Source organism: Sciurus carolinensis, chromosome 2 (genome assembly GCF_902686445.1).
Source record: "Sciurus carolinensis chromosome 2, mSciCar1.2, whole genome shotgun sequence".
NCBI lineage: Eukaryota > Metazoa > Chordata > Mammalia > Rodentia > Sciuridae > Sciurus > Sciurus carolinensis.
The window spans coordinates 125,704,627-125,730,755 of record NC_062214.1 but is presented as its reverse complement, the minus strand read 5'-3'; the positions used below and the strand labels follow the sequence as shown (position 1 = coordinate 125,730,755).

The 26,129-nt window shown below is 41.8% G+C and overlaps 1 protein-coding gene, 1 long non-coding RNA gene and 1 other non-coding gene across 4 annotated transcripts in view; 2 read left to right on the top strand and 1 right to left on the bottom strand.

Annotated features, from left to right (window-relative positions):
* Positions 1-2,675, bottom strand: part of LOC124977008 (uncharacterized) — a 6,417-nt gene extending 3,742 nt beyond the window's left edge. Inside the window, exons 1-3 of the long non-coding RNA XR_007107093.1 lie at positions 2,436-2,675; positions 1,939-2,025; positions 1,473-1,540 (exon numbers count right to left, since the gene is read on the bottom strand). This is a non-coding gene — a long non-coding RNA (uncharacterized LOC124977008). The remainder of the gene's footprint in view (positions 1-1,472; positions 1,541-1,938; positions 2,026-2,435) is intronic.
* Positions 2,416-26,129, top strand: C2H14orf93 (chromosome 2 C14orf93 homolog). 2 transcript variants are annotated; one of them, XM_047540170.1, is made up of 7 exons: positions 2,416-2,538; positions 15,369-16,128; positions 18,417-18,737; positions 23,495-23,556; positions 23,785-23,888; positions 24,710-24,822; positions 25,101-26,129. In XM_047540170.1, the coding sequence occupies exons 2-7, from the start codon at positions 15,529-15,531 to the stop codon at positions 25,518-25,520; spliced, it is 1,620 nt and encodes a 539-aa protein (XP_047396126.1). In that variant the 5' UTR covers positions 2,416-2,538; positions 15,369-15,528; the 3' UTR covers positions 25,521-26,129. The 2 variants fall into 2 exon arrangements, with proteins under 2 accessions (XP_047396126.1, XP_047396125.1); XM_047540169.1 differs by lacking the exon at positions 2,416-2,538 and adding an exon at positions 2,798-2,830 and having other exon boundaries at positions 15,096-16,128.
* On the top strand, positions 9,225-9,303 carry LOC124978428 (small nucleolar RNA SNORD26). The gene has a single exon (XR_007107448.1). It is a non-coding gene; the product is annotated as a small nucleolar RNA SNORD26 (small nucleolar RNA).

Genomic DNA, 26,129 nt, shown 5'->3' with positions numbered 1-26,129 from the left:
CCACAAAACAAAAACACAGAAAATTTATAACACTTAAGAACATAAAAACTGCCTGACATGTACAAAATCCTGGATTTGATCCCCAGCACCAAAAATAAAAAATAAAGAAGAACATAAATGCTAGTACCTCCTTTTCAGGTAAAAGACAAAGCTATTACCTAGCTTGAATAAACTAGGGGAAAAAAAATAATGAAGGCAAGCATATGGCCTAAGTGATGGTCAGTGTCAAAATGTGTGTGAGGAGGTGCTGGATAAGCTGGCTTGGAGTAAACTCAGAGTTCAGTTTCTTGTAAAATGGAAGTGCCAATAACCTTCTTGTTTAATATTGATACAATCAAATTATCTAATGTCTAAGCCATATTTAATTTCTCTGAATTATGCTAGTAACAACCATTATCTTTTTTTGACCCTCTTCACACTTTGCATTTACTTTCCATGGTTCTTAATTGTTCTTTCTTTTAGAACTGTCCCCACTCAACAGGCTCAGTGGCACACACCTGTAATCCCAGAGATTCAAGAGACTGAGGCAGGAGGATTGCAAGTTTGAAGCCAGCCTGACCAATTTAGTGAGAACTAGACTTTCTCTCAAAATAACAAAGGCCGAATGTAGCTCAGTGTTGGAGTTCCCCTGGGTTTAATCCCCAGTACCTCAAGGAAAAAAAAAAAAAAAAAAAAAAAGAACAACCCTCCCCCACTTTTGTGCATGGCTTCATAAATATTGATATCTCAGAAGTGGCTGGGTCATTTAACTTATGGAATGCTGTAACGATCAGTATCAGATAACAATATTTTTTGAAACTGCTTTAAAGCCAGTGAGGTATAGTGGTTATGAACCTAGGGTCTGGGGCTGCATTTTCTGGGTTCAAATCCCAGGTCTACCAGCATGGTGACGCATGCCTGGAGTCCCAGTGACTCCAGAGGCTTGGACAGGAATATCACAAATTCCAGGACAGTTTTAGCAATTTAGGGAGACCCTGTCTCAAAATTTTAAAAATTAAAAAAAGGGGGTGCTGGGGATGTAGCTCAATGGTAAATTGACCCTGGGTTCAAACCCCAGTATGAAAACCAAAAAAAATTATACCATTCTGTGTCTTAATCACATCTTTTAAAATGGAGAAAATAATGGTACATAAATTCATATGCATAAAGTGTTCAGAAGAATTGCTGCACAGTAAATACACACAAACTGTTACCTATTGTAGAAGGTAAAACTCCTTTCATGGGATCTGAATTTCAAAATATGTCTTAACTAGAAAAAAAAAATTACATATTTGTGATCATAATTTTTTTTTTTTTTTTTTTTGGTATTTACTAATCATCTGTAATTATGCCATGCTGATACAAGAATCAATCAAACAAACAAACATCCCTGGATAGAAAAAGAAGTTTGAAGATGTGATTTCCAATCTCAAATAGTTTACTGGAGTGAACTCACTAAAATATAAGAAACAAAACAATAAAGTGCTGCTAACCTGAGGTAACATGAAGTTTATGTTGATAGGAAGAGAGAGGAGGAAGTGGTCTGTGCCGACTGAAATAGCTGAAGGATGGATACAAATTGATTAGTCAGAGAAAAGACAAGCATCATTCCAGGCAGACAAAACCACTTCAGCAAAGGAGTAAGAGGCATGGATAGTAAAAGGTGAAGGTAAAATGTGAGTGTAGAGGGAAGTGGTAACAAATAGGTGGGTGAGACCAGATTATGTGTGGGTTAAAATCCAGGTATTCCGCCAGATGCAGTGGATCACACATGTATTCCCAGTGATTTGGGAGTTTAGGCCAGAGCATAGCAAATTTGAGGCCAGTCTCAGCAATTTAGTCAGGCCCTGTCTCAAAATAACAAAGGGGCTGGAGATGTAACTCAGTGGTAAAGCATCCTGGGTTTAATCCCCAGTATCAATAAATAAATAATAAAACAAAATTCCAGGGGTAGCCTACCTGGTGGTACACCCTTGTAATCTCAGTGACGCCGAAGTCTGAGGCAAGAAGATTGCAAATTTGGTCAGACTGGGCGATATTGTGAGGCTGTCTCAAAAGAAAAAATAAAAAGAATAGAGGATGTAGCTGAATGATATAGTACCCCTAGTTTCAATCCCCAGATGATAATCATAATAATAAATAATAATAATAATAATAATAATAATAAAATCCAGGTGTAAGCAACTGGTCTTTTGCAGGAAGTAAAGGAGATGCCATTTGGTTTTCTTGAGAACATGTTCTTTGCCAAATAGAGAAAAACTGGGGACTCAGGCTGTGAAAATATAATCCCCAAAATCTTACGTCTTTCACCTGAACGTTGACACACACGTGAATGTACATGGAAAGGTGAGGGTGTTAAGCAATAGGCATGACGCAGACATTCCACCTGGAATCCAGGAGTTGGGGCCTGATGTTTAATTCCAGGTTAGAACGTTGCCGCTAACAAGTTAGTTTACCAAGTTCGGCCAAGTGTCAGAAGGAGCTGTCTCACTGGGCTGTTAGGCTGGTGACTGGGCCTTGTTTCACTGGGAAAAAGAAATGGGAAAGGGTGAAAGGCCGGTGAGAAAGTGAAAGGAAGCGGGCGGAGGCTGGGAGGACTGAAGGAGCAGGCGGGCTGTGGGATCCTGCGGGCTGTGGGATCCGGCTGCAAGGGTCGTGGGTCGCGCGGTCCGCAGGGGCCCCCGGGGGCCGGTGCCTCGGGCGCGGCGCGTGTGCTCGCGGGCGGGGCGCCCCGCGGCCGCCGTCGGCCAATCCGGGCGGGTGTCCGGGGAGGGGCGGGGCTTGCCGGCTTGGGCTCCGCGAGTCCTCCTTTTTGCACACACACGAATACAAAGAGCCATACGACCTTCGGGTATCCTTTTTCCATTTTTTTCTCCTTAATCTTGTGTGTGTTTTCAAAATTTTTAAAAATAGAGATCTGTGGCAGTGTTGGGGTGAGGAAACTGTTGCTAAGGGGAATTTGCTCTTTCCCCCATTTCTTTTTCTCTCTCTCTTCCTCTTTCTTTTTCCTGGTCAAGGTTTTAAATATACCAAGAAGTTGAGAAGCAGAATGGCCGTGTGCAACTGTTTCTAGCCAAATTTATTGAGTTTTTTGGTTTTTTTTTTCTTTTCTTTTTTTTCTTTTTGCTATCACATTTAAGAACTGGTAAATTTTTGTGGTTGAGGGATTTGAAAATTTTAGCCGCTTGGGAAGTACAGATTTCTTTTTTAAAGCGGGCTGAAGGGATAATGTAAATTTCTGCCACGGGCAACACAGAAGGAAGCAGAGATTTGAGGCTCCCTCACAAAAGCCTTTTGGCGTGCATTTTACACACCCTCCCCAGAACCAAAGCCAAGTGGCTTAGATGTGGCGATTGTCCGAGCCCAGCAGGTTAAAAATATTGGGATATTTTAATTGGGACATTCATTTCCCTGGAGAGAGGGGGAATCCCTTCTTACCGTGTGTCTTGCACACACAATTTCATGAGGACATTTCCTCTGTGTGTATGTGTGTGTGTGTGTGTGTGTGTATGTGTGTTTCTTAAAGCAAATTTTGTAAAAAATTATCTTGGGGTTTATTCTTTGAGTATATGTACAATATGTGTATATGTGCCATATCAGATTTTCAAAAGTGATTTTCCTCTGATTTTATGTGTTCCAAGTAAACCCTAGGATGTGCTTTTTTTTTTTTTTTTTCTGTTGTGTTCCCAGATGTGATCAAAACAGGATTTCATATGCAAACTAGAGCTAGAAGAAACCCTGTGCTTAGCATACTTAGGCACTTTCATTCTATGTGCATTTACTGTATTTTTCTGCTCCTGTTTTAAAGGATCAGATTAGTGAAAAACAATTACCAGGGAGTATATAGTTCATGTGGCAAATGAGGGGAGGCAATTTATTGAATCTGTGGTTTAAAGCCGCCTTTATTGACTGTTTTGCCTAAGTGGTTTTGCTTTTTATTGTCTGACGTTCTTAAATGTACAGCTGTGTATATTTTGGCCTTTATGTGTGGTTTGGTTGGTGTGTTCAGAAAGGAAGTTCTCTCTTGGCTTTTTGACAAAATGGTCGTTTGTTGGTTGGAATTTGTTTAAAAAGTTCCACAGCTGGCAAAGTATCAGGAAAAAAAATACAGGAAGGTCCAATTCTGGGGCCAAAGGAAGCGAAAGTAAATAATAGAAAGGATAAGAAATGCATTTTGGTTATCATGTTGCATTTTTGGAATTAAAAGCTCTTTCTCACTAAGAGACTCAGAAAAATGAATGAGTTAGATGACAACAGGCTCACAGCCAGAGTATCCTTGCTATAGGAGTGTATGGTCACTTCTTTCTTATAGGGTCAGTTTCCTTATTAGGAAGAAGTCACACAGAAAATACCCACAAATAAATTTATATTTGCATATTGGATTGAAAGCATACGAAGTATATGGATGATTAGGGAGAAACTGGAATGTCACAAATGTAGTAGCAACCAGGAGATAAAAGGATCCAATATAGGGTTCAAATTTCATTACAACAAAACCTCTGATGATAATTATATGTATGGATTCCTCAGCGAGTGTGTCCTACTCCATTTCAAATGATATTTAAGACAACTTAGATAAGTGACAACTGCAATAAACTTATTTGCTCAAGGTCTTTAATTTATTCACATAAAAAAATAACCCTGAATGGGTTTTCTGGATTTTTTTTTTACCTGTACCAAGTATATTTTCATTCATAAAAAACATGTCATATCAGTGCTTAATAAATACTGGTTCTAATGTGGATCATTCTGCAAGCCTAGACCTGGATTTTTTTTTTTTTTTTTTTTAAGTCTAGTCTGACTCTAGTGACCTTTGTGATCCTAGCAGTGATAGGAATTTTCAATGAGGTTTTACCCTAAGTCTCCCCCATTGCTGCAGATTGTCATGTACACGATTTAGCTTCCCAGAAAAGGGAGAGTGGTACACAGCCAGCTCAACTTTCTAGGTATTCAATTTCTACATCTTGGAACCTCGGCTAATTCATAGTCAATGTCCTCACTTTGAGTTTCCTTCTAAGGAGAGAATTCTTTCCGCGAATATTTCGTTGGCTTGGCTTTCTTACCAAGGAAAAGCACAATTACACTCAGTTGATTTTGACTAGGAATCCTAGTGTCCCCGAGATGGAAACTGCCACTTTGCAAGCGTTATCTAAAAAAATCTGCAACCAAGGCCTTCAGTAACTAAAACCAGTTACCATCAAACATATAAAACCGATGTGTGACCACTGTATTTATAATCGTGTACACAGCTTTGAAAGCAGCGGAGGACAGAAACAAGTAAACAAAAAAAAAAAAAAAAAAAAAAAAAAAAAGACCTAAAGATGGCGTCTGACGGCCTTGAAAACGCTTCGCAGTCGTGTTCCTCCCCGAGGAGGCCCCTCCTCTCCCTGGCCCGTGGAGTGACTGGGAATTGCCTCCAATGGTGTTCTTGGCTCTACACCCCCGTCTTCCCTCCGCCAATCACTGGGAGACAGGACAAGCGGGGCGGTTCTTTGCCGCGTGCGCGCGCCGGCCGGGTACACGGGAGGGTGCTGTTGGCTTCTTGGCGTTGCTCGCCCGGCGCGGCCTTGCTGAGTCAGCGGTCGCGGTAACGCAGGGCACACGTGTTGGGTCACCAGTAGACTCGCTTATGTGGCATCCCGTGTCGCTTCTCGAGGCGAGCGCAGTCCCTAGCCCAAGTCCTCAGAGCTTTGGTGGCCACATCGTCTGCCCCTTTTGACCCACGTCTAAGGCCACTGGGCTCTACGCTGTGGGTCCCTGAATGACCCTTTCCCCCGGATGCCCAGGGCACAGTGGCGGGTCTCCCTTGTCCCCTGCGGCTTCGAGAACAGTGTCCGATCTTCCGATCGTCGCTGTGCTCACCTGCCTGTAGCTGAACCACACTCTCTCGTCAGGGTGTTTCTGCTGTCCCTTGTGCCCACTCTGTCATCTTTGACTAATATTTAATCAACTAACATTTACCTAGGGCTCGCTGGCAACGCGATAGAATTTCTAGGATCTAGGTTCCCATTTTTCAGTTTCTTCAGAAATGCAGTGAAAGTCTACTACATCAGGTACATTTTTATGAAAACCTGAAATAATTTTTAATCTTACGAAGTTGCACTTTACCAAAAAAGAAGACTTTGCTGTGCTAGGTTTAAATCTCTTGCCATGCTACATTAGTAAACTTGTAATTTTCGAATTACTTGGAATCCTTTTGTTTAAGACTCCATTCTGTGCTCTGGGTCTACAGTTCTTTTTTTACACCTAATAATGAGGTCTTAGATTTTTTCGCACCTCATTGGATAGGTCACTCTTTTAAAACGTAGGAAAATTGTATCCGATGGTATCTGCTTACCTGCTCTTGTGTGATAAAGAGCTCATTTCTGATAGAAAGAAGTTTTGAGAGAATCTTCTAACAGGTGAGCCATTTTGCACCTTGAAATGCAGCCTAGCCTTGCTAGGACCGACCAGCAGAGCAGGAGCTTTAAATGACCATTTTCCTTTTTTATTTCTCAAAATGAAGATTATGATATGAATTGCCGGGCTTTCAGTAATCACATTTAAGAAAGTCCATTTCTAACTTGACCCTGAATGAGTCAAAGGCCCATTATAAGAACATATATCATCTGAGGGATACCATATCAACACATCTATTAAATAGTGAGAAAACTTTTTATTTTCCATAGTTTGGAGGTGAACTCAGTCATGCAGAAAATTCAAACTCAGAATGTGGAGCAAGCAAGCAAGGGAACTGCCAAGAGTATGATATATTTAGTCCTAACAAAAATACATGTGACTAGAGAGGAAAGGGATAGTTAAGATTATGGACAGTCTCAACCTGAACTATCTTTCTAAAGGAGATGAGTTTTCTTTCTTTTTATCTAAATATTTATGAAGTATCAAAACTATTGAGAAGTACATTTTCTAGGCTTAGTTCATATGTATAAATTAGACCAATACTGAAATCAACCCCACATACATACATTTTATGCAAACCTCAGTTTGACATCTGTCATTTTGTGTTGGCAACTCATCAAAAGATTGAAGATCTTTTTCTTATAACATCCAATTCTAAAAGTTGATGGCATTTTACAAAAGGCAAGTTTATGTTCTATGGTGATCTTAGTTTAATTCCTTTATTTATTTATTATTATTTTTTAAGTATCTAAAGATACTTTACCACAGAGCTACATCCCAGCTCTTTTTATTTTTTGAGACATGGTCTTGCTTAGTGAGGGTCTCACTAAGTTATTCAGGCTGACTTTGAATTTGTGATTCTCCTGCCTTAGCTTCCCAAGTCACTGGGATTTTAGGGTGCACCATCATGCCCAGCTATCTTTACTTTCTTGAACAAAAATATGAACTTTTGTCTTTATTTTGTTTTTTATAAAATTTTGGAGGGTACTGGGAATTTAACCTAGGTGCACTCTACCACTGAGTTATCCCCAGCCATTGATTAATTAATTGATCTGTTGATTGATTAATATATATATACAAACATACATTCATACTTGTTGGGGATTGAACCTAAGGGTACATTACATTCCCTCATCCTTTTTATTTATTTATTTGTATTTTGAGATGGTGTCACTAAGTTGCTGAGGGTCTTTATAAATTACTGGGTTGGCCTCAAATTTGCAATCTTCTTTCCTCAGCCTGCCAAATTGCTGGAATTATAGGCTTGTGCCAACACACCCATGTAACCCTTGGTTTTGAAATAAATTATTGGGTGAGGGGTGTATCTTAGTGGTGGATTTTTTTCCTGAGATCTTGGTCTGCCCTATGTGTGAGGCTGAAGCTGGAGGATCTCTTTTTTGTTGTTTTTGTTTTTGTTTTGGTACCAGGGATTGGACCCAGGGGCACTTAACCACTGAGCCATATCGCCAAGCCCTTTGTATTTTGAGACAGAATCTCAGTAAGTTGCCTAGGGCCTCACTAAACTGCTGATGCTGGCTTTGAACTTGAGATCCTCCCACCTCAGCCTCCCAAGCTGCTGGGATTGCAGGCATGTACCTGGCTCATGCGAACTGTGCCTAACTCAGGAGGATCCCTTGAGCCCAGGAATTCAAGGACAATTGGAGCAGTGTAGCAATACCCCATCTCGAAGTGAAATGAAATAAATTATCTAGTGGTCTAAAATGGCAAAATTTGACAGTGTTAATATTTAATAATGATATAGACATTGCCCAAATAATTTATCATATTAATCATTGCTTTGCCAAACATTCCATGGATTGCTTCATGCTTTAGTAAATTAAATAGTTATATGTTTTGAGGACTAGAGGGGTAGAACTCAGTGTTAGAGCACTTAGCATGCTTGAGGCTCTGGTTTGTATCCCTAGTACAGAAAAAAAAAAAAAATTATATATCTCTTTAGAGTAAAATAAAGATTTCAGAATAAGGTATATGTGTAAATAATGTTGGCGGGGTTAAATAGAAAAAACTAATTACGTTAGATGTAGGATGTTAGAAATGAAGAATTTAACAAATTGTGACTGATAATGCAGTAGAGCTTCCTATACTGGTACATGCCTATGATCCCAGTGGCTGGTGCCTGTAATCCCAGTGGCTCAGTAGGCTGAGGCAGGAGAATTGCAGGTAGGAGGCCAGCCTGGGCAATTAGTGAGACTATGTTTCAAAATAAAATAAATAGGGCTGGGGTATAGCTCAGTGGTAGAGCACCCCTGAATAAATAAAAAAATATTTTAATTCCCAAAGCTATGTATTTTAACTTTTAACTGCTTTCCTATTACCTTCTGTTCATAGTTAAACTTAAAAATTTGACTTCATGTCTTACTTTCATTTTGTCTACATCAAATTCATCTTTCTATTGCATAGTATTACTTTCACTTCAAAATAATAATAATGTCTCTGTCTAGCACCAGCAACCATCACAGACAAATAGATTGTATTTAATTTTCATCTTTTTTAACCACTCTGCTGCACTTGTCATAGTTTATTAGATCCATTTTTTGACATTCTACTTTGGCTGCCATGACACTGTTTTTCTCTCACCTTGCTGACCATTCTTTTCAAGTTTCTCAGTAATGAAGCCTCTTTCTTAGATTGGGCTTGAAGTGCTATTCTTGGCCTTTGCATTTCACCCTTAACACTTACTCTTGGAGAGCTTATTCACTTAGTTTCAACAATAATTCTGCTGAAGATTTCAAATCTGCATTCTACCTCTGACCTTACTCTCATTTTTGTTTTTCAGTTCTAGTCCACTGTTTTTAGGATGCTACACTTAAAAAGATGTTGCTATCCTACAGGAATGATTTAAGAATTGAACTCTTTGTTTCTAATGGTTTAGTGGAGAAAACATAAAAATTCTGTCTGAATAGCATCATCCACAGCCAAAAATAAAAAGATGTTGCCATCAATTTATAACATGACTTCCCCTGGTGCTGTTCATTATGGAATTTTGTGCTGGACTCACTGATGTCATTCCTAACCTTTTGATATTGTAAAGAAGTGTCTTCAACTGAAAAACAATATGTTGCCATTTTTTGAAATTTGCATGTTAAATATTCATCTTAGACCTTCCTCTCATTTTTGTTTTTCAGTCCTACTTTGTTGTTTTTAGTACACTGCATTTAAAGATGTGGCCATCATCTCAGCGGCTCGGGAGGCTGATTAATGGAGGATCGCAAGTTCAAAGCCAGCCTCAGCAAAAGTGAGGCCCTAAGCAACTCAGAGAGACCCTGACTCTACATAAAATACAAAATAGAGCTGCAGATGTGACTCAGTGGTGGAGTGCCCCTGAGTTCAATCTCCAATACCTAAAAAAAAAAAAAAATGTTGGGCTGGGTATATAGCTCAGTTGGTAGAGTGCTTGCCTCACATGCACAAGGCCCTGAGTTCAATCCCCGGCACCGAAAAAAAAAAAAAAAAAAGACGTGACCATCAGTTGAAACTTGGCACGTTAAATACTCATCTTTTCTAACATAATGGCACCTCCACTCAGCTGCCTTATTTTTATTATTCTGTCTGTAGAGCCATCTTTTTTTTTTTTTTTTTTTTTTGTGGTGCTGGGGATCAAACCCAGGGCCTTGTGCATGCAAGGCAAGCACTCTACCGACTGAGCTATCTCCCCAGCCCACTGTAGAGTCATCCTATGTGTGCAATCTTTTTAAATTTCACCTGTGGTTTTTTAATTTTTAATTTTTTTTATTGTTGTTGTTATTATTATTATTATTTGGTACCAGGGATTGAATTCAGGGGCACTTACCCATTGAGGCACACCCCCAGTCCTTTTTTGTATTTTATTTAGAGACAGAGTCTCACTGAGTTTCTTAGGGTCTCTCTAAATTACTGAGGCTGGCTTTTGAATCCTCCTGTCTCAGCCTTCCAAGCTGCTGCGATTATAGGCATGCACCCCTGCATCTGGCAGGCTTAAAATCCTGAAGCTGTCTTTGACCAGTATCTCTATCCCCCATCTTTATTTATTTAAAAACCTTTTTTATATTTGTTCTAATTGTTTTCCCCCTTCTTTAATAAGTAAGGAAATATCATTTCTTCCCCCAGAATTTCAAACCTTCCATTCACAGTCCTCATGCTCATCAACTCACTCCTGGGTTACTTCAACAGTCCTCTAGGGGCTGGGGCTGCAGCTCAGTGGTAGAGCACTTGCCTCAAATGTGCCAGACACTGAGTTCTATCCTCAGCACCACATAAAAATAAATAAATATATTGTGTCCATCTACAACTAAAAAATATTAAAAAAAAAAAAAAAAAAAAAGTCCTCTAATCCCTCACTGTTCCAGGAATTGGCAAAATGTTTTCATAAAGCCCACCAGCTGGGAATGGCTGAGTGTGTGTGTGTGTGTGTGCACGCATGCACATGCTGGGGTTGAACCTAAACCCTTGCACCTGCTAGGCTAGCGCTATATCCCCAGTCCTTTTTAAATTTTATTTTCAGACAGTCTCACCAAATTGCTCAGGTTGGCCTTGAATTTACAATCCTCCTGCTTCAGTCTCTGAACTAGTTGGGTTACAGGTGTGTGCCACTATGCCTGGCTCAGTAGGAGGTATTGCTTCTCTAAGAACTCTTTCTACAACTGGGCACAGTGGCACACGTCTGTAATCCCAGCAGCTGGGGAAGCTGAGGCAGGAGTATTGCAAGTTCAAGGCTAGCCTGAGACACTCAGCAAGAACTTGTTTCAAAATAAAAAGGGCTGGGGATAGGGCTCAGTGGTAGAGTACTCTGGCTGGGTTCAATCCCCAGTTAGTACCCGCTCCCCCAACACAAACTCTTCCTCCTGATTGTACTCTGTTGGTCTATTATTTTGAACCAACTCCTCAGCTTTTGGTCTCGTCCATGTTTCTAGGAACTTGTGTGTATTTTGCTTTTTTCTCTAGATATTCCGTGTTTAGAACATTCCATCTTCTTTAGACATTTCCATTCTCAAATACACTGTAAGCTCCTTGAATGAAAAAGTCTTTGGTCTCCCTTCATTTGAGTATTTAGTAGGTGACAATCCATTTTTGACTAATCACCCTGTGGCATGGCATTACTTATAGAGAATTTTTAGAAACATCTCTCTTTTTTTCCTAATAGATATGCAGCTAATGAAATTAGTATTTTGATTTGTTGTAATCATGTATTCCAACATTTAAGTTATCTGCTTATTAAATGTAATATAACATACTCCTTTATTATCTGATGACCCCAATTTCTTTCTGTGTCTTAGATTTTAGGTGGGAGGCTATAGCAGGAGGCAGGGAAATTGTCCACAATAGTGTCCATGGAAACCAAAAGTCATTTGAATATGCATTGTGCTACATTGCACTGTACCAGGTTTTTTTTTTTTTTTTTAGACAGATTAATTCAAGAAAACTTCTGTTTTTTGCCCTTAATGTAACATTTTTTAAATGGACATATTATGATAATACAGAGAGTAGAAAAACTGAGGAGAAATTCCAAAAAAAAGTGAACTCACAATAGGAAAATACTTCTAGCATTTAAAAACCAGTAGAGTTGTTGGGTGCAGTGGTGTGTGCCTGTAATCCCAGCTACTCTGAAGGCTGAGGCAAGAGGATCACTAGTTCAAGCACAGCCCAGACTATTTAACAAGACACTGTTTCAAATCAACGTAGTTTTTTTGTTTTTTGTTTTTTGTTTTTGTTTTTGTTTTGGTAGCAGGGAATGCCCCAGGAGTGTTTAATCACTGAGCCACATCCCTAGACCCTTTTTAATATTTTATTTTGAAACAGGGCCTCACTGAATTGCTTACGTCCTCACAAAGTTGCTGAAGTTGGCTTCGAACTCACCATCCTCTTGATTCAGCCTCCTGAGCTGCTGGGTCAAATCAACTCTGAAAAAGGGACAGAGATGTAGCTCAGTGGTAAATAACTGCCTGGCATGGAGGAGGCCCTGGTTTCCATCCCCAGTACTGCAAACAAACAAAACTCACACAGTTAAGTATTATCTCTAGTTTAAGTCTAGGTCATAATAGTAAGTAAATTGTAAATCCTGTTTCCTCAATTACCTTTCTAAGTTGCATTATAGAAGGTTTCATATCTATAGATGTATCCTCATAGACTTGAACTTATTTTTTTTTTAGATATTGGTGTTAAATTTATGAGTAGGCTGGGAGTATAACTTGGTGGTACAGTATGCTTGTTTAACATGTGAGAAAGCTTGGGTTCAGTCCCCAGCATCTAAATAAATGAATAAATTTAAAGTCAAATTTCCTCAAATTCAATTTCAAGTCATTACATTTTATTAAAAGGGAATCAGGATGAATTTCCATGGTTGGATCACAAAAAGGTTGTAGATTCATCCTGGGGTTATTTGTGGAACACTGACCATATGCCAGCAACTGTTAGTACCTTGCATATGTTATATGCAATCCTTTTTTTTTTTTACATGTTGATAGACTTTTATTTTATTCATTTATTTATATGTGATGCTGAGAATCGAACCCAGTGCCTCACACATGCCAGCTGAGCGCTCTACAACTGAGCCACAAACCCAGCCCCTGTTGTATGTAATCTTCACAAAAGCACTAAAAGCAGGCAGAGATGAGAAAACTGGGACTTGGAAAAGTGAAATGATTTGCACAAGTTCACATGACTCATAAGTGGTGCAATCAGAAGAGAACTTTTTTTTTTAACTTTCAGTTCAGTGCTATTTCAGAAAGATGGTCAGGGAAAGGCCATTTGAGGGAAGAGGGAGGTCTTTAGGCTTACATAACACTTAGCTGGACATGGTGGTACATGCCTTTAATCCCAGCTACTCAAGAGACTGAGTCAGGAGGGAGGATCTCCAGTTTGGGGGCCAGCTTGGGCATTAAATCCTTTGCCTGTACCTATAATTCCAGCAACTGGAGAGATTGAGGCAGGAGGATCACAAGTTCAAGGCCAGCCTAAACAACTTAGTAAGACCCTGTCTCAATATAAAAATAAAAAGGGTTGGGGGATGTGGCTCAGTTGTAGAGTACCCCTGGGTTCAATCCTTAGTACCAAAAAAAAAAAATCTCCAGGAACAGTGTAGGCTCTTATTTAGGAAGGAAAAGAATACATAAATGATTCACCCATAAATTGACATAGAATCACTTAGTGCTTTCCTTTAACCTTTAGTTTTAATTTGGTGTAACCTTTAGTTTCAGGTTTAGATGTGTCTTCTAGTGGCTCTAATGACAGGAAAGCTGTAAATGGATTTGAGTTAAATTCTTACAAGAAGTGAATATCTGCCATAAAAAAGCTGTTTCTTCAATAGAAAGGGTAAAAAGAGCAAATTAAAGACTATTTTTTAATAACCAAATGTAATTAAATGCATTGTTAGATTTATGTTTTAGTACCTCAGAGGCACTGACATTGCCTGTTTCTGAAATGAGATTGCTGATTTGGAAACAAACAAACCCAAAACCTCAATATATAGAAAATTCTCCTAACCTCCTCCTTTCCTTTTAATTGTGATGTTATGATATAATTTACAAAATAAGATAGAAATGTATCACTTGAGGAAATGTAAACATACTTAAGATTTCCTCACTTACAAAGCTTCAGGCAGAAGGATTCTTCTTTCTGTAATCAAGTATCATTTAGAAAATGACAATATTTATTTAAGTTCCTTGGAGTGTTCTCAGTGGTACAAATCAAACCCCTACCAGTACCCATTTTTTTCTCCTGGAGTAGTTTAGTTGCTTAACTACAGTAATTCAAAAGAGAGGCAATTTGGTTTATTACTGATATTCTGTTTTTCTTTTATAGGGACTGGTCATGTGGGCAAAAAGGGTAGCACTTAGCTACGTAGACATTCCTGTTGAGCATCTGCTCCTCCCTTGAAAAGCATGAGAAATGGCAGTGAGGGGGGACCCAGAGCCTATTTCCATGGGTTACTGGCTGGTGGACTCAAGGCAGCTAATCTCCTTTTCAGGGGCTGAAGGCCCAGGTATGGAACTCTGAGAGCAAGGGAGCAGCCCTGTATCAACCCAGTCTAATTTCCTGATCCATACCCCCATCCCCAAAATATTAATGATATAATAGTGAGAGGTTGACATGTTGAGGGCTGCAGTGATCGATGTATTCCTTATTTAGGAGTCTTACTCTGAATGCATCTGTATGAAAATTATAGACAGGGTAGAATAATGATTCTTTATGTCAACAAAAAATGGTATCAGTTTAAAAAAACTCCACAACACTAGATTGAAAGTAGCAATAACTGGATTCTGCTGTCTTCCTCTGACCTTGAAAAAGACATATAACTTTTTTGCATGTCTCTTTTCTGGACTTGGGGTAATATGTGTTTCTTGGGGTAATATGCTAAGAAACACATATTGCAGATGAGATAACCTACATGAAGTATTCTGAACTCCTTAAAGGATGATGTCAAAGCAATAAAGTGCAATACTCTTATTATAGTAAAGATAGGGAGGTAGAACTGGGTCTGGTGGTGCATGCCTATAATTCTTGTGACTCAGGAAGCTAAGGCAAGAAGATTACAAGTTCAAGGCCAATTTGGGCAACTTAGGAGACTGTGTCTCAAAATAAAAAGATAAAAAGTTCTGGGGATGTAGCTCAGTGGTAGAGCAACCCTGGGTTCAATCCCCAGTATGGGTGTGTGGGGGCACAAGATAGGGAGGAGGAGGGCACAATCTTCATTTTCTTCCTTAATCTTATAATCTTTCCAGATGGCGGTGGGTCCTTTGGATTCCCTCTGTTACTTAGGTTGCAGTGGTGGGGTGTTCCATTCTTGGGTGCAGGAAGAATGAAACCATGTTCATCAGGAAGGCCCCTGTTGGCTTTATCCTTTCAGTAAGGGGCAAGTGTGACACCCAGTGTGTTGTGCTAGGACAGCACAGGATCTGCCAGGAGAAGAAGGCCTCTGTCTCCGCTCTGCAGGCTGAGGAGAGGCAGCCATCAACTGTGTGCTCCTTCACGGCTTACCTACTCCTCCTTCACAGAACCCACAGCCTGGAGCACTAACTCCTCTGACCACCCTCGTTGAGAAAGAAAAGTGAATCCACCGAGGCCAGTGCTTGAACCTCGTGAAGTCCAGTTGGCCAGAGCACCTTTGGGAGAAGCCCCTCAGAGTGAGCACGTTTGTTACTGTGCCCATCAGCCATGTCCTTCAGTGCCACCATTCTCTTCTCCCCTCCCAGTGGCAGCGAAGCCCGATGCTGCTGCTGTGCCTGTAAGAGTGAGAATGGCGGAGGCAACACAGGCTCGCAGGGTGGGAATCCTCCTCCCAGCACCCCCATCACGGTGACTGGACATGGCCTGGCTGTCCAGAGCTCTGAGCAGCTCCTGCATATTATCTACCAGCGGGTAGATAAGGCAGTGGGCCTGGCTGAGGCTGCTCTGGGTCTTGCCCGAGCCAACAACGAGTTGTTAAAACGGCTCCAGGAGGAAGTGGGTGAGCTGAGACAAGGGAAAGTGTGCACCCCTGATGAAGATGGGGAGAGCCGGGTCCATAGTCCCCCAACAGAGGAGCCTGGGCCCCTCAAGGAGAGTCCCAGGGAAGCCTGCAAGACTCTGGCTGCCGTGGAGGAAGAGTGTGACAGTGTGGGCAGCGGTGTGCAGGTGGCAATCGAGGAGCTCTGGCAGCTGGGGTCAGCCTCAGCAGTGGGGCCTGGACCTTTGGGCTTCCCAGCCTCTCAGAGAGACATGCGGCTCCCAGGATGTGCCCTGGCTGGGGGCGAGGGGACCCCTCTGCTCAATCCGGTGAGTACGGCAGCAGAGCACGGTTACTCCCTGCACTTCTCCTGGCCTTTTTTCTTTTCTCTTTTCTTTCTTCTCTTCTGTACTTTCTTTCCATTTGCAAGCCTTTCTTTTGTTTATATTTGTGATAGAACAGAACAGCACCAAATTTCTCTGCCTTCAGGGATGGTCAGCACTCATATTTCTTCCTGAACCATCAACCTCTCTGGCAGGAGGTCATTTTCTGTTGTGTGTGGTGCTGGGGTGCCCTCCCCTTCCTCTCAATAGCTCTCATGGCACCTTCTCCTCCACAGCTGCCTCTGCTGCTGCAGGGCTCTGCCTCTCCTGGCGAGAACGCCTGCCATGCACAGGCGGCTCATTCATATTTTATCATGGGCCCTCTGCTTGCCAAGAGGAGTTCAGTATAGAGAGATGGGAATGTGGAGGGGAGAGGAATGCAGGGGGAGAAAAAGGAGTGAGAAAGAGAAGGAGGAAGCAAGAGCCGGAGGATGAGGATAATTTAAATAGAAGGCAGGTACAGGGAAGGAAAGAGGAAGGTGGAAATGAAGGGTTTGAGGAAGGAAAAAAGTAAACCCAGTGGAGGCTTTACCACTGAGCCACAGCACCAACACTTTTAATTTTTTTATTTCGAGATAGCGTTTCACTAATTTGCTTGGACCTTACTAAATTACTGAAGTTGGCCTTGTACTTGCTATCCTCTGGCCTCAGCCTCCTGTTGCTTGGAGTGTTCATCATTGCTTCCAGAGAAGAAAGTTGAGTGTATATGGAAAGGGGAGCGTTTAGAGGGTGGAAGACTGAGGTAAGGAGTAGGGAAGTAGAGGAAAGGAAATAAAATGCAAAAAGGAAAGGATGATTGAGATAGAATAGTTAGAGGAAGGCACGTAGACAGAAAGGGAAGCTAAGAAGGAGGCAGATGGAAAGCATATTTTGCGAGCAGGAAAAGACATAGAAGTGTACTGTGCTATTTCAGTTTCTTTGCTGCACAAGGGCCATATGAGCAGGAAAATACTGGCTGAGTAGAGTAAGAACTGCAGAATGTCACACGTGGAAGTATGGAAAGGAGATGAAGCAACCATAGAGATCACAGATACGGAAAATAACAGATGTGTTGCCACTTGAGGGCCAGTGGGAGGTCTGTCAGCGCTCTGCCTTATCCTATGTCTGCCTTCACTCTCTTCCTTCTCCCTTCTTGAAAGACTCACACAGGGTAGACAAGAGGGAGAAAACTCCCAGCCCATTTGCTGGATCTGAGGAGTGAGTGCATAAACTCCCCTCTCCCGCTTTGGGCTAACATCACAACTGGCCATTGCTCTCCTGAAGGCACATGCTGTGTGGTGATAGTAACTGTGCCTGGTTAGGACTCTCAGTGGTTTGGGCCTCAGGGAGGAGGAACCAGAAGGCAGGAGGGTACCAGGCCAGGCAGTGCCCTGAATCATGGGTTCGTTCAGGCAGGGAAAGCTTCCAAGCCGACAGGATGGAATTAGATTTCACAGCGTAGAAAGCAGCTCACAGGTCTATAAATCTCAGCTGCCTCCCTGCTTCGAGCGTGCGTGCCTGCCTGTGTGTGTGTGTGTGTGTGTGTGTGTGTGTGTGTGTATGTGTTTCTCACCACCACCACTTCCACTGTTTTGTTTTCTTGGCTGCAGAAATCCTCCCTCCTTTTCTCCTCCCTCTCTGCCTCCTTCCTTTCCTTGCCCTGCATGTCCTTGAATGAGGGCATAGGCAGTCCACTGGATGTCAGGGCTGAGACAGTCAGATGTGGCCAGGACAGGATCAAGGTGAGGGTGCAGACTGGCCCCTGAAAGGGAACAGAGGTTGGGTGAGGGGTGCTGTCCATGCAGCCTCTCTAGGGGTTCCTCTAGTATCTCCTGCTTTGCTCTTTTTTCTCTTATTTTCCTTCTTTGTTGTTATTACTGTTTAATTTTCTTGCTCCTTTTCCTGCTTGGTTTCCCTGTCTTATCATTACTGCCTTCCTAATCCCTTTTAGACACAACACTTACAAAGCTACATTTCTTATACTCAAGAGCAAACCCTAATAACCATCCACAAATAAGCATCAGAAACATGACTTGGCCTTATAAGCAGCCCTATGGTAACAACCTGACACAAGAGGCTCCATGTATGCAAGAAATATTTGCCCAACATTCCCACAGAAGCCCCAGAGAAACAAGCATTGACATTAAAGATCCCTTTCTTTCCACTCTGTTCACTATTCTCAGCGAAAGAGTGATAGTTGACCAGGTTCCCCTATGCCTGGCAAGTTAATAGATTATTCTTTTTTACATCTTTAGCTGGTGGATGATTATGTGGCCTCTGAGGGTACAGTACAGCGTGTGCTGGTCCCAGCTTATGCCAAACAGCTTTCACCAGCCACACAGCTGGCTATCCAGCGGGCATCTTCAGAATCAGGGCCAGAAAATGGAACCAAGCTGCCACCACCCCGCCCTGAGGACATGCTCAGTGCTGCTGCTGCGTTGGACAGTGCCTTGGAAGAGTCAGGCCCGGGGAGCACTGGGGAGCTGAGGCACTCTCTAGGGGTCACTGCTTCCCCATGCAGGACCAGAGGGAGCGGGCAGAAGAACTCCAGGCGAAAGCGGGATCTTGTACTCTCCGTAAGTAAGCTCAGTTTCTATCATTTTTTGCTTTCAGTCTGGAGAGACAAGTGAAGAATGAGGGTGGGTTGATTTTAAGCTCCCCATATTGAAAAAATGGTGTCCTGAATCCTACTGGACAAGGAAGAGGTTATTCCATAGCCCTAGGGATTAGGCAGTGCTTCTGCTATCATTTGAGTTGTTAGGTTTTTCTAAATAGAATGGGATGTTCCCTTTAAAGAGAAGGGAATCATATCACGTCTCCCAGTGTTCTTATAATCCTGGCAGGAAGATCTTTAAGGGATTGAGCAGATTCATCACCCGTGTGACACTTCAGCCCATGTGCAGGGTAAATGGTAAGGGGCCCCATGGGTGGAAAAGCCAGGCAATCCTGAGGTAGTCCCAGACCCCAAAGATGCTAAAGGCCACTATACACCCAGCTCAGTTGTACAGATTTGGAGAATCTAGACATTCCAAGAGCTCTTGGCAGGGAAGGAACTGAATTGAATTACATCTGCCTAAAATTTTCTTGAAATATCTGGGAGCCCCTAGGAACATCCTATGGAGCTGGGAGTCCTCAGTTTGGCAGCTGACCCAAACCTAGAGATCTTCTAAGGCAGTGATTCTCAACCTGGGACAACCCTCCTGTCAGGGGACATCCAGAACCTACTGAAGACATTTCTGGTCATTATCACTGGTGGGTGGGTGGAGGGAGGGGAGAATGCTACTGACTTATAGCAGGTAGAGAACAGGTATTCTGTTGAACATCCTACAGTGCACACCCAGCTCCCTAACAAAGAATTATCCGGCTCAACCTGGCAGTCATGCGAAGTTTGAAAAACCTTCTAGAGTGACCACAGTCTTTTGGATCAACTCTGTCCCCAAACTTTCTAATAACTGTAGGGATGTTCTTTAGTCATATAATGTTCCTATTGACTGTAATAATGAGTTTTCATTCTCTGCATAATGACTGATATAAAGTGACTGGAATGTCCTGGTAGGGATTAGAAGCCATCACTCACATCAGCCTAAATCCCATCATACTAGATGGCCCATTCTTTTTTTTTTTTTTTTTTTTTTTTGTGGTGCTGGGGATTTGAACCCAGGAACCCAGGGCCTTGTGCTTGCGAGGCAAGCACTCTACCAACTGAGCTATATCCCCCAGCCCCTAGATGGCCCATGCTTGTTACAGTCTTAGCAAAGGTTGAAAATTGAAAATAATGATCACCATTTAAACCTCTTTTATTTATATTGCTTCCATCTTCCTTTTCTTTTTATCTCAAAGATCCTATTCTTGCTCTCCCTTTCATTTGATTTGTTTTTATATCAGAGATTCTTTGTTCCCCCTGGAAAATACCGTTCATAATCAGTGCCAACTTGTTTTTAACTATAACTTTGAATTTTGGTTATGTTCAAGAGTATCTCACTTAAGAACAGGGACAAGTTTAGTTTCTGTCATGGGTTTGTGGCCCAAGAGGGCTACTCCTGCTGTCAGTAAGATAAATGGAGGCATATGCCTCAAAATGCATTTCAAGGGATTTCCCAAAACTTTCATATTTTTAAATCATAAATAATTGTGATAATTATAATTTATATAAAATCAAGATTTTCTATCACTTCTATTTCATTTCTGCCTTTTATCTCCAGAGAGAAGTGTAGTGTTGAGGTCTGGCTCCTTCTTTCCCTTTGGAGAGCTCAGTGGATGTGGGGACCTAGTGACAGGACACTGCTTGCTCATCATGCTCTCTATTACAGCTTTCGAAAAGGATCCAGAGGGACAGTTAGGGAATACTGCTGCCTGTCACAGAAGAAAGTTTAAAGTATTCTTTGTTGGATTATGGGTTTGGAAAGGGAGGGATAGTGGTAGATCTTGACTATTTCAATCTTTAGCTCTGGGAAGGAATCAAAGTGGCATCTCTCCAATCTGCTAGCCAGAACCCTTAATTCCTTGGAATGCTGGAGATTCCAGATACCCTTGAGAAAACATTTATTTTTAGTTCACTGAGGAGATAGGTGAGCCAGCAGCCTTTACAGTCTTATCACTTATTGTCTAGAGTATTCTCCTTTCCGCTTTAAACCTGGTTTGACTTTTATCACCTGATCTCTTCTGAGCCACTTGAGTTGGAAGCTATACAAATCCCTTTTTTCCTTGTTTTTTGGGAAACTCTCCCAAATTCTTCCTGAAGCATTCACCTGTTTGTCTGTGAGTCTTTAAATTTGGACTTCTAAGAGGTAAATGACACCAAATATGAAGCTAGGGCTGAGTGCTTTGTTGCACACCTCTAATCCTAGCTACTTGGGAGACTGAGGCAGGAGGATCGCAAATTCAAGGCCAGACTGGAAAACTTAGCAAGATCCTGTCTCAAAATTAAAAATAAAAAAGGGACTGGGGATATAGCTCAGGGGTAGAGTGCTCTTGGGTTTAATCCTCGGTGCAGCAAACACACACACACACACACACATAAACACACATCTCATATGTATGTGTGTGTGTATATATATATATATATATATATATATAGATAGATAGATATAGATAGATATAGATATAAAATAAAATAAAAATAAATAAAGAGGGCTGGGGATGTAGCTCAGTGATAAAGTGCCTTGGGTTCAATCCTTGGTACAAAAAAAAAAAAAATGTTCAAAGCACCAGTTATGATGTTGTGAAGGGTGTGGGGTTGCTAAGAAAGGTAATGCCATCTTGGGTTTTATTCCTAGAAGTGTAGAGATTTGACTCTGGGAAGTAATGTTCCCTCAACCAGATCTTAGCCAATGAGTTAGATTCAGTTCTAGGTGCCATTTTGCTGTTTGTGTGTGTGTATGCACGCATGTGTGTGTGTGAAAGAGAGAACTGGGGATCAGACTCAGGACTTCACACATGCTAGACAAGTACTCTACCACTGATCTACACCCCGAGCCTGTCAGGTACCACTTTGCAAAAGACACATTGGTAAACCAGGGAGCCTCCTATTTCTGATGAGTATGTCTAAAAACTATGATGAATACCTAAAGGACTTGGGGGTGTTAGGTCAGACAAAAGAAGACTTAAGGTTGGCATGGTGGCGCATGCCTGTAATTCCACTGGCTTGGGAGGCTGAGATAGGAGGATCGCAAATTCAAAGCAAGCCCCACAACTTAATGAGGTCCTAAGCAACTTAGGGAGACCATGTCTCAAAAGAAAATATAAAAAGGGCTAGGGATGTGACTCAGAGGGGAAGCACCTCTGAGTTCAATCCCTGGTACCAAAAAAAAAAAAAAAAAAAAAAAAAAAAGGACTTAAGGAGTTCATGAACGCCAACTTCAAATATCTCAAGTCGTAGTATGGGCAAGACTGGGTTCAACTTTTGGTGCACGTAAGGCAAAACTTTTTAACAATTAAAGATGTTTAATAATAGAACCAGCTGACTCAAAATGGAGAATGCATCATTAGATGTGTATGAGCAAAACTGAAAGACAGAAACTTAATGACATGAAAGGGAGGTTGGTACCAGTCTCCAAGGTACTTTCCAAATCACATTTCTGATATTTTAGATTTGTGCTTATCAGACCATGGTATGTGTGCCCCTGGGACTTGTGATAGAAAGCCATGGCCAAAGCTGAGACATTTTCTTGGGTCATCAATTTTACTAGAAGATTTCAGAAGACATTTTTATATTCAAGGAAATATAAATATATTTTGAAGAAGGTTTTAAACATGGAAGAGTTGGGGTTAGGGGTGCAGCTCAGTGGTAAAGTGTTTGCCTAGTGTACACAAGGTCTTGGGTTTGATCTCTAGTACCACAAAAAAGAAAGAAAGAAAAAGAAAAATTGCAAGAGTATAGGACTTAAAGAAATTCTCACTTAGAGTAGTTTTGGTATATATTTGCTTTCTTCCTTGTTATTAGGGGTATTTTCATGAAAGTTTGAGACTAGCTGCTCTAATGATCACATTACTTTGTTTTTGGTTTTTTTTTTTTTTTTTTTTTGCTGTGCTAGAGATTGAACCCAGGGCCTTGTGCTTGCAAGGCATGCACTCTACCAACTGAGCCCAATCACATTACTTTGAAGCAGAAGAAAGAACAGGCCCTGGAGTTTTGACACAAATTAAATGAAAAAATTTTTAAAAGTGGGGGACAGCCAGGCACTATGGCGCATGCCTGTAATCCCAACAGCTCAGGAGGCTGAAGCAGGAGGATCAAGAGTTCAAAGCCAGCCTTGGCAAAAATGAGACGCTAAGCAACTCAGTGAGACCCTATCTCTAAATACAAAATAGGGCTGGGGATGTGACTCAGTGGATGAGTGCCCCTGAGTTCAATCCCCAGTACGCCCCCACAAAGTGGGGGCTATTAGAAATGCTAACTGGATACACTTGTAATCCCAGTGTCTCAGGAAGCTGAGGCAGGGGGATCCCAAGTATGAGGCCAGTCTCAGCAATTTAGGAAGACCCTGTGACAAAATAAAAAATAAAAAGAACTGAGGATGTCAGTATTATAGTGCTCTGGTTTTAAAACTCAGTACAGAAAGAAAAAGAGATTGAAATTGAGATAGATACAGACAGACAGACTTGGACAGACTCTTTAGCTAAGAAGGGTCATATACAAAAATGGTACCTATACTCTGGTTTCCCTTCAGATCACATAACTCTTTCACTTTTTACAAAAAATGGTACCTAGACTTTGGAAAGGATTCAGGCAGAGAAGCCCATAGGAATAATGCCTTTTTACCTTAGAGACCAGAAGAGGGTTTTCATAACATCCACTCCTGGATTTATTGTTTTTGTTTTTTTTTCCCCTTAGAAATTGGTCCACAATGTGCATAACCACATCACCAATGACAAGAGATTCAATGGGTCTGAAAGGTATGGTTCTTGAGGAAAAAAAGATCACCAGGTACTTTGCTAAGGAGAGGGAAGTAGAGGCGGTCACTGCAATCCAGCAATGAGGCTGAGGTCTTATCTCACCACTGCCCCTCGTATCCTGTCTTAGGCCGAGGAGGAATTTACCACAAAGTTGATTAGTGCTGGGTGTCTCTGTTTGTCTGGCTCTTAGAAAACCCACTGTTTCATTCATTCTTTTCTCTGTGGCAGCATCAAGTCCTCTTGGAATATTTCAGTCGTGAAGTTCCTTCTGGAAAAGCTCAAGCAGGAACTGGTCACCAGTCCCCACAATTACACTGATAAAGAACTGAAAGGTGAGGAAAACTGAGTTCTCTCCCATTCAGCCTTTGTTCCCTTCTGTCTTACTCCCTCATTCTTGCACAGAGGAGAAAAGGCATAATGGGGATGATTTAGGTGGTGTTGAAAATAGAGCATTTATAAACACTCTTTTTGGACTATTCTTTTCATCCACAATGTATTCACAGGATTACCTCAGATCAACTTTTTATTCCCCTACTCATCTGGAAAAAAAAAAAAAAATGGGAGAAGGAAAGGGCTAAAGACCATCATGCATTATGTTTATGTAGGGCCCTAATCTGAGGTCAGAAGCTAGGCCTGCCCTTTTGTTCCTAGAGATAATGTTCTGGATTTTCTACTTTCCTTGCTCTCTTCTGTTATTTGCAGCTAATGCTGAAGTATTACAAAGGCTTCCACTAAAAAAGTACTTGAGGGCTGGGGATATAGCTCAGTTGGCAGAGTGCTTGCCTCAAGGTCCTGGGTTCAATCCCCAGTACCACAAAAAAAAAAAAAAAGAAAAAAAAAAAAAAAGTACTTGAACTCTGCTATCTGCCAATAGTACAGTGCCAATAGGGGTAGGTTCAGTGGGGGAGGAAGTAGGGAAGTAACTAGAGTTGTCTTTTTGCAGCAGGAGACAATTTGGGAAGAGTCAGTGTTAAGAGATGGAGGTGGGCAAAGGGTTCTAAACCAAAGAGAACTGAATAGATGCTGGTGGGTATGCTAAGAAAGCCCATCATATAAATAGTGATTCCAACCTCCCATTCTAGTGTGGGGCAGTAAAAAGGGGTGGGGACCACCTCTAAAGGACCCTACTTCTTGCTTTTCTTCCCTCTTGCAGGAGCCTGTGTGGCTTACTTCCTCACCAAGAGGCGTGAGTACCGCAACTCCCTGAACCCCTTTAAAGGCCTGAAGGAAAAAGAGGAGAAGAAACTTCGAAGTCGCAGATACCGGGTGAATCTCCAGACCTTCCTTTTAAGATATTAAACCCTAAATCCTAAGAAGCCCCAGGGGGAAGAGCAAGCAGACATGGTATCTGAGAACAGGGTTCAGAACCAGGAACATAGGCTGATGGAGGAGAAAAGAGAATGAGCCAATTCTAAGATTTGGCCAGGAAACTGGGTTCCCTTAGGCATAAACTTTACACTACCTTCTAACCTACCTAAACCCTTTTCCAAACCTAATCCATAGTCTGTTTCTCTTTCTGATGTCTGTTTGGGCTCCTACTTTAGCTTTTTGCCAACCGATCCAGCATCATGAGGCATTTTGGACCTGAGGACCAACACCTGTGGAAAGATGTGACAGAAGAGCTGATGTCTGATGAGGAGGACAGTCTTAATGAGCCAGGTGTCTGGGTGGCACGCTCTCCCCGTTTCCGGGCCCAGCGCCTCACAGAGCTTTGCTACCACCTGGATGCTAATTCTAAGCATGGCACCAAGGCCAACCGAGTATATGGGCCTCCCTCAGACAGACTGCCTTCTGCTGAAGCCCAGCTCCTTCCACCAGAACTTTATAATCCTAATTTCCAAGATGAGGAAGACGATGGAGGCAATGAGAACGGACCCATCTCTCCATCTTTTGATGAACCCCACAAAACCTGCTGTCCTGACTTGAACTCATTCATTGAAATCAAGGTGGAAAAGGATGAGTGAAGTCTATAACCAAGAATAATTCTGGCTTCTGCCACTCTCCATGTCCCATAAATGGGCAGCTGTGGGGTTTCTCAGAATAATGAAATGCCCTCTGTAGTCTGAAAGAAAATTTGCCTCTCTTCTTAATACAGTCTCTGCTGGAAGTGGAAGCTCTGGTGGGATGAAAGGACTATCTAGGAGGGGGAAAAACTCCCTCACTGTGAATGGCAAGCCAGAAAATGCTTATTTCTAAGCATAAACAGGGTCTCAGAGGAGCATGGAATGAGAAAAGAAGGATGGGTCTAAGAAACATGAAGCCTTCTGGACACATGTTCCCATCTCTGAGTTATTTTCCCCTTTTCCCCCCAAGGCTTAGGGGAAGCAGCCCTGGTTGTACCTTTTGCCTCCCCATCGCTGCTGGTCCAGTTCTGCAGAGGAAGCAGAACAGTACCAGTCCAGGGTAATACTGCCACCTGGTGGGAAGTTTCAGTCATGGGCTTGATTCTTCTGAGCAAAAAAGGTGGGACTCCATCACTGTTTGGGGATTGGGATCTAGATATAATAGCTATTGTTTATTGAATTAAATAAGGAAGATTTTATTATTCCCATCTTACAGATGAGGAAATTAAA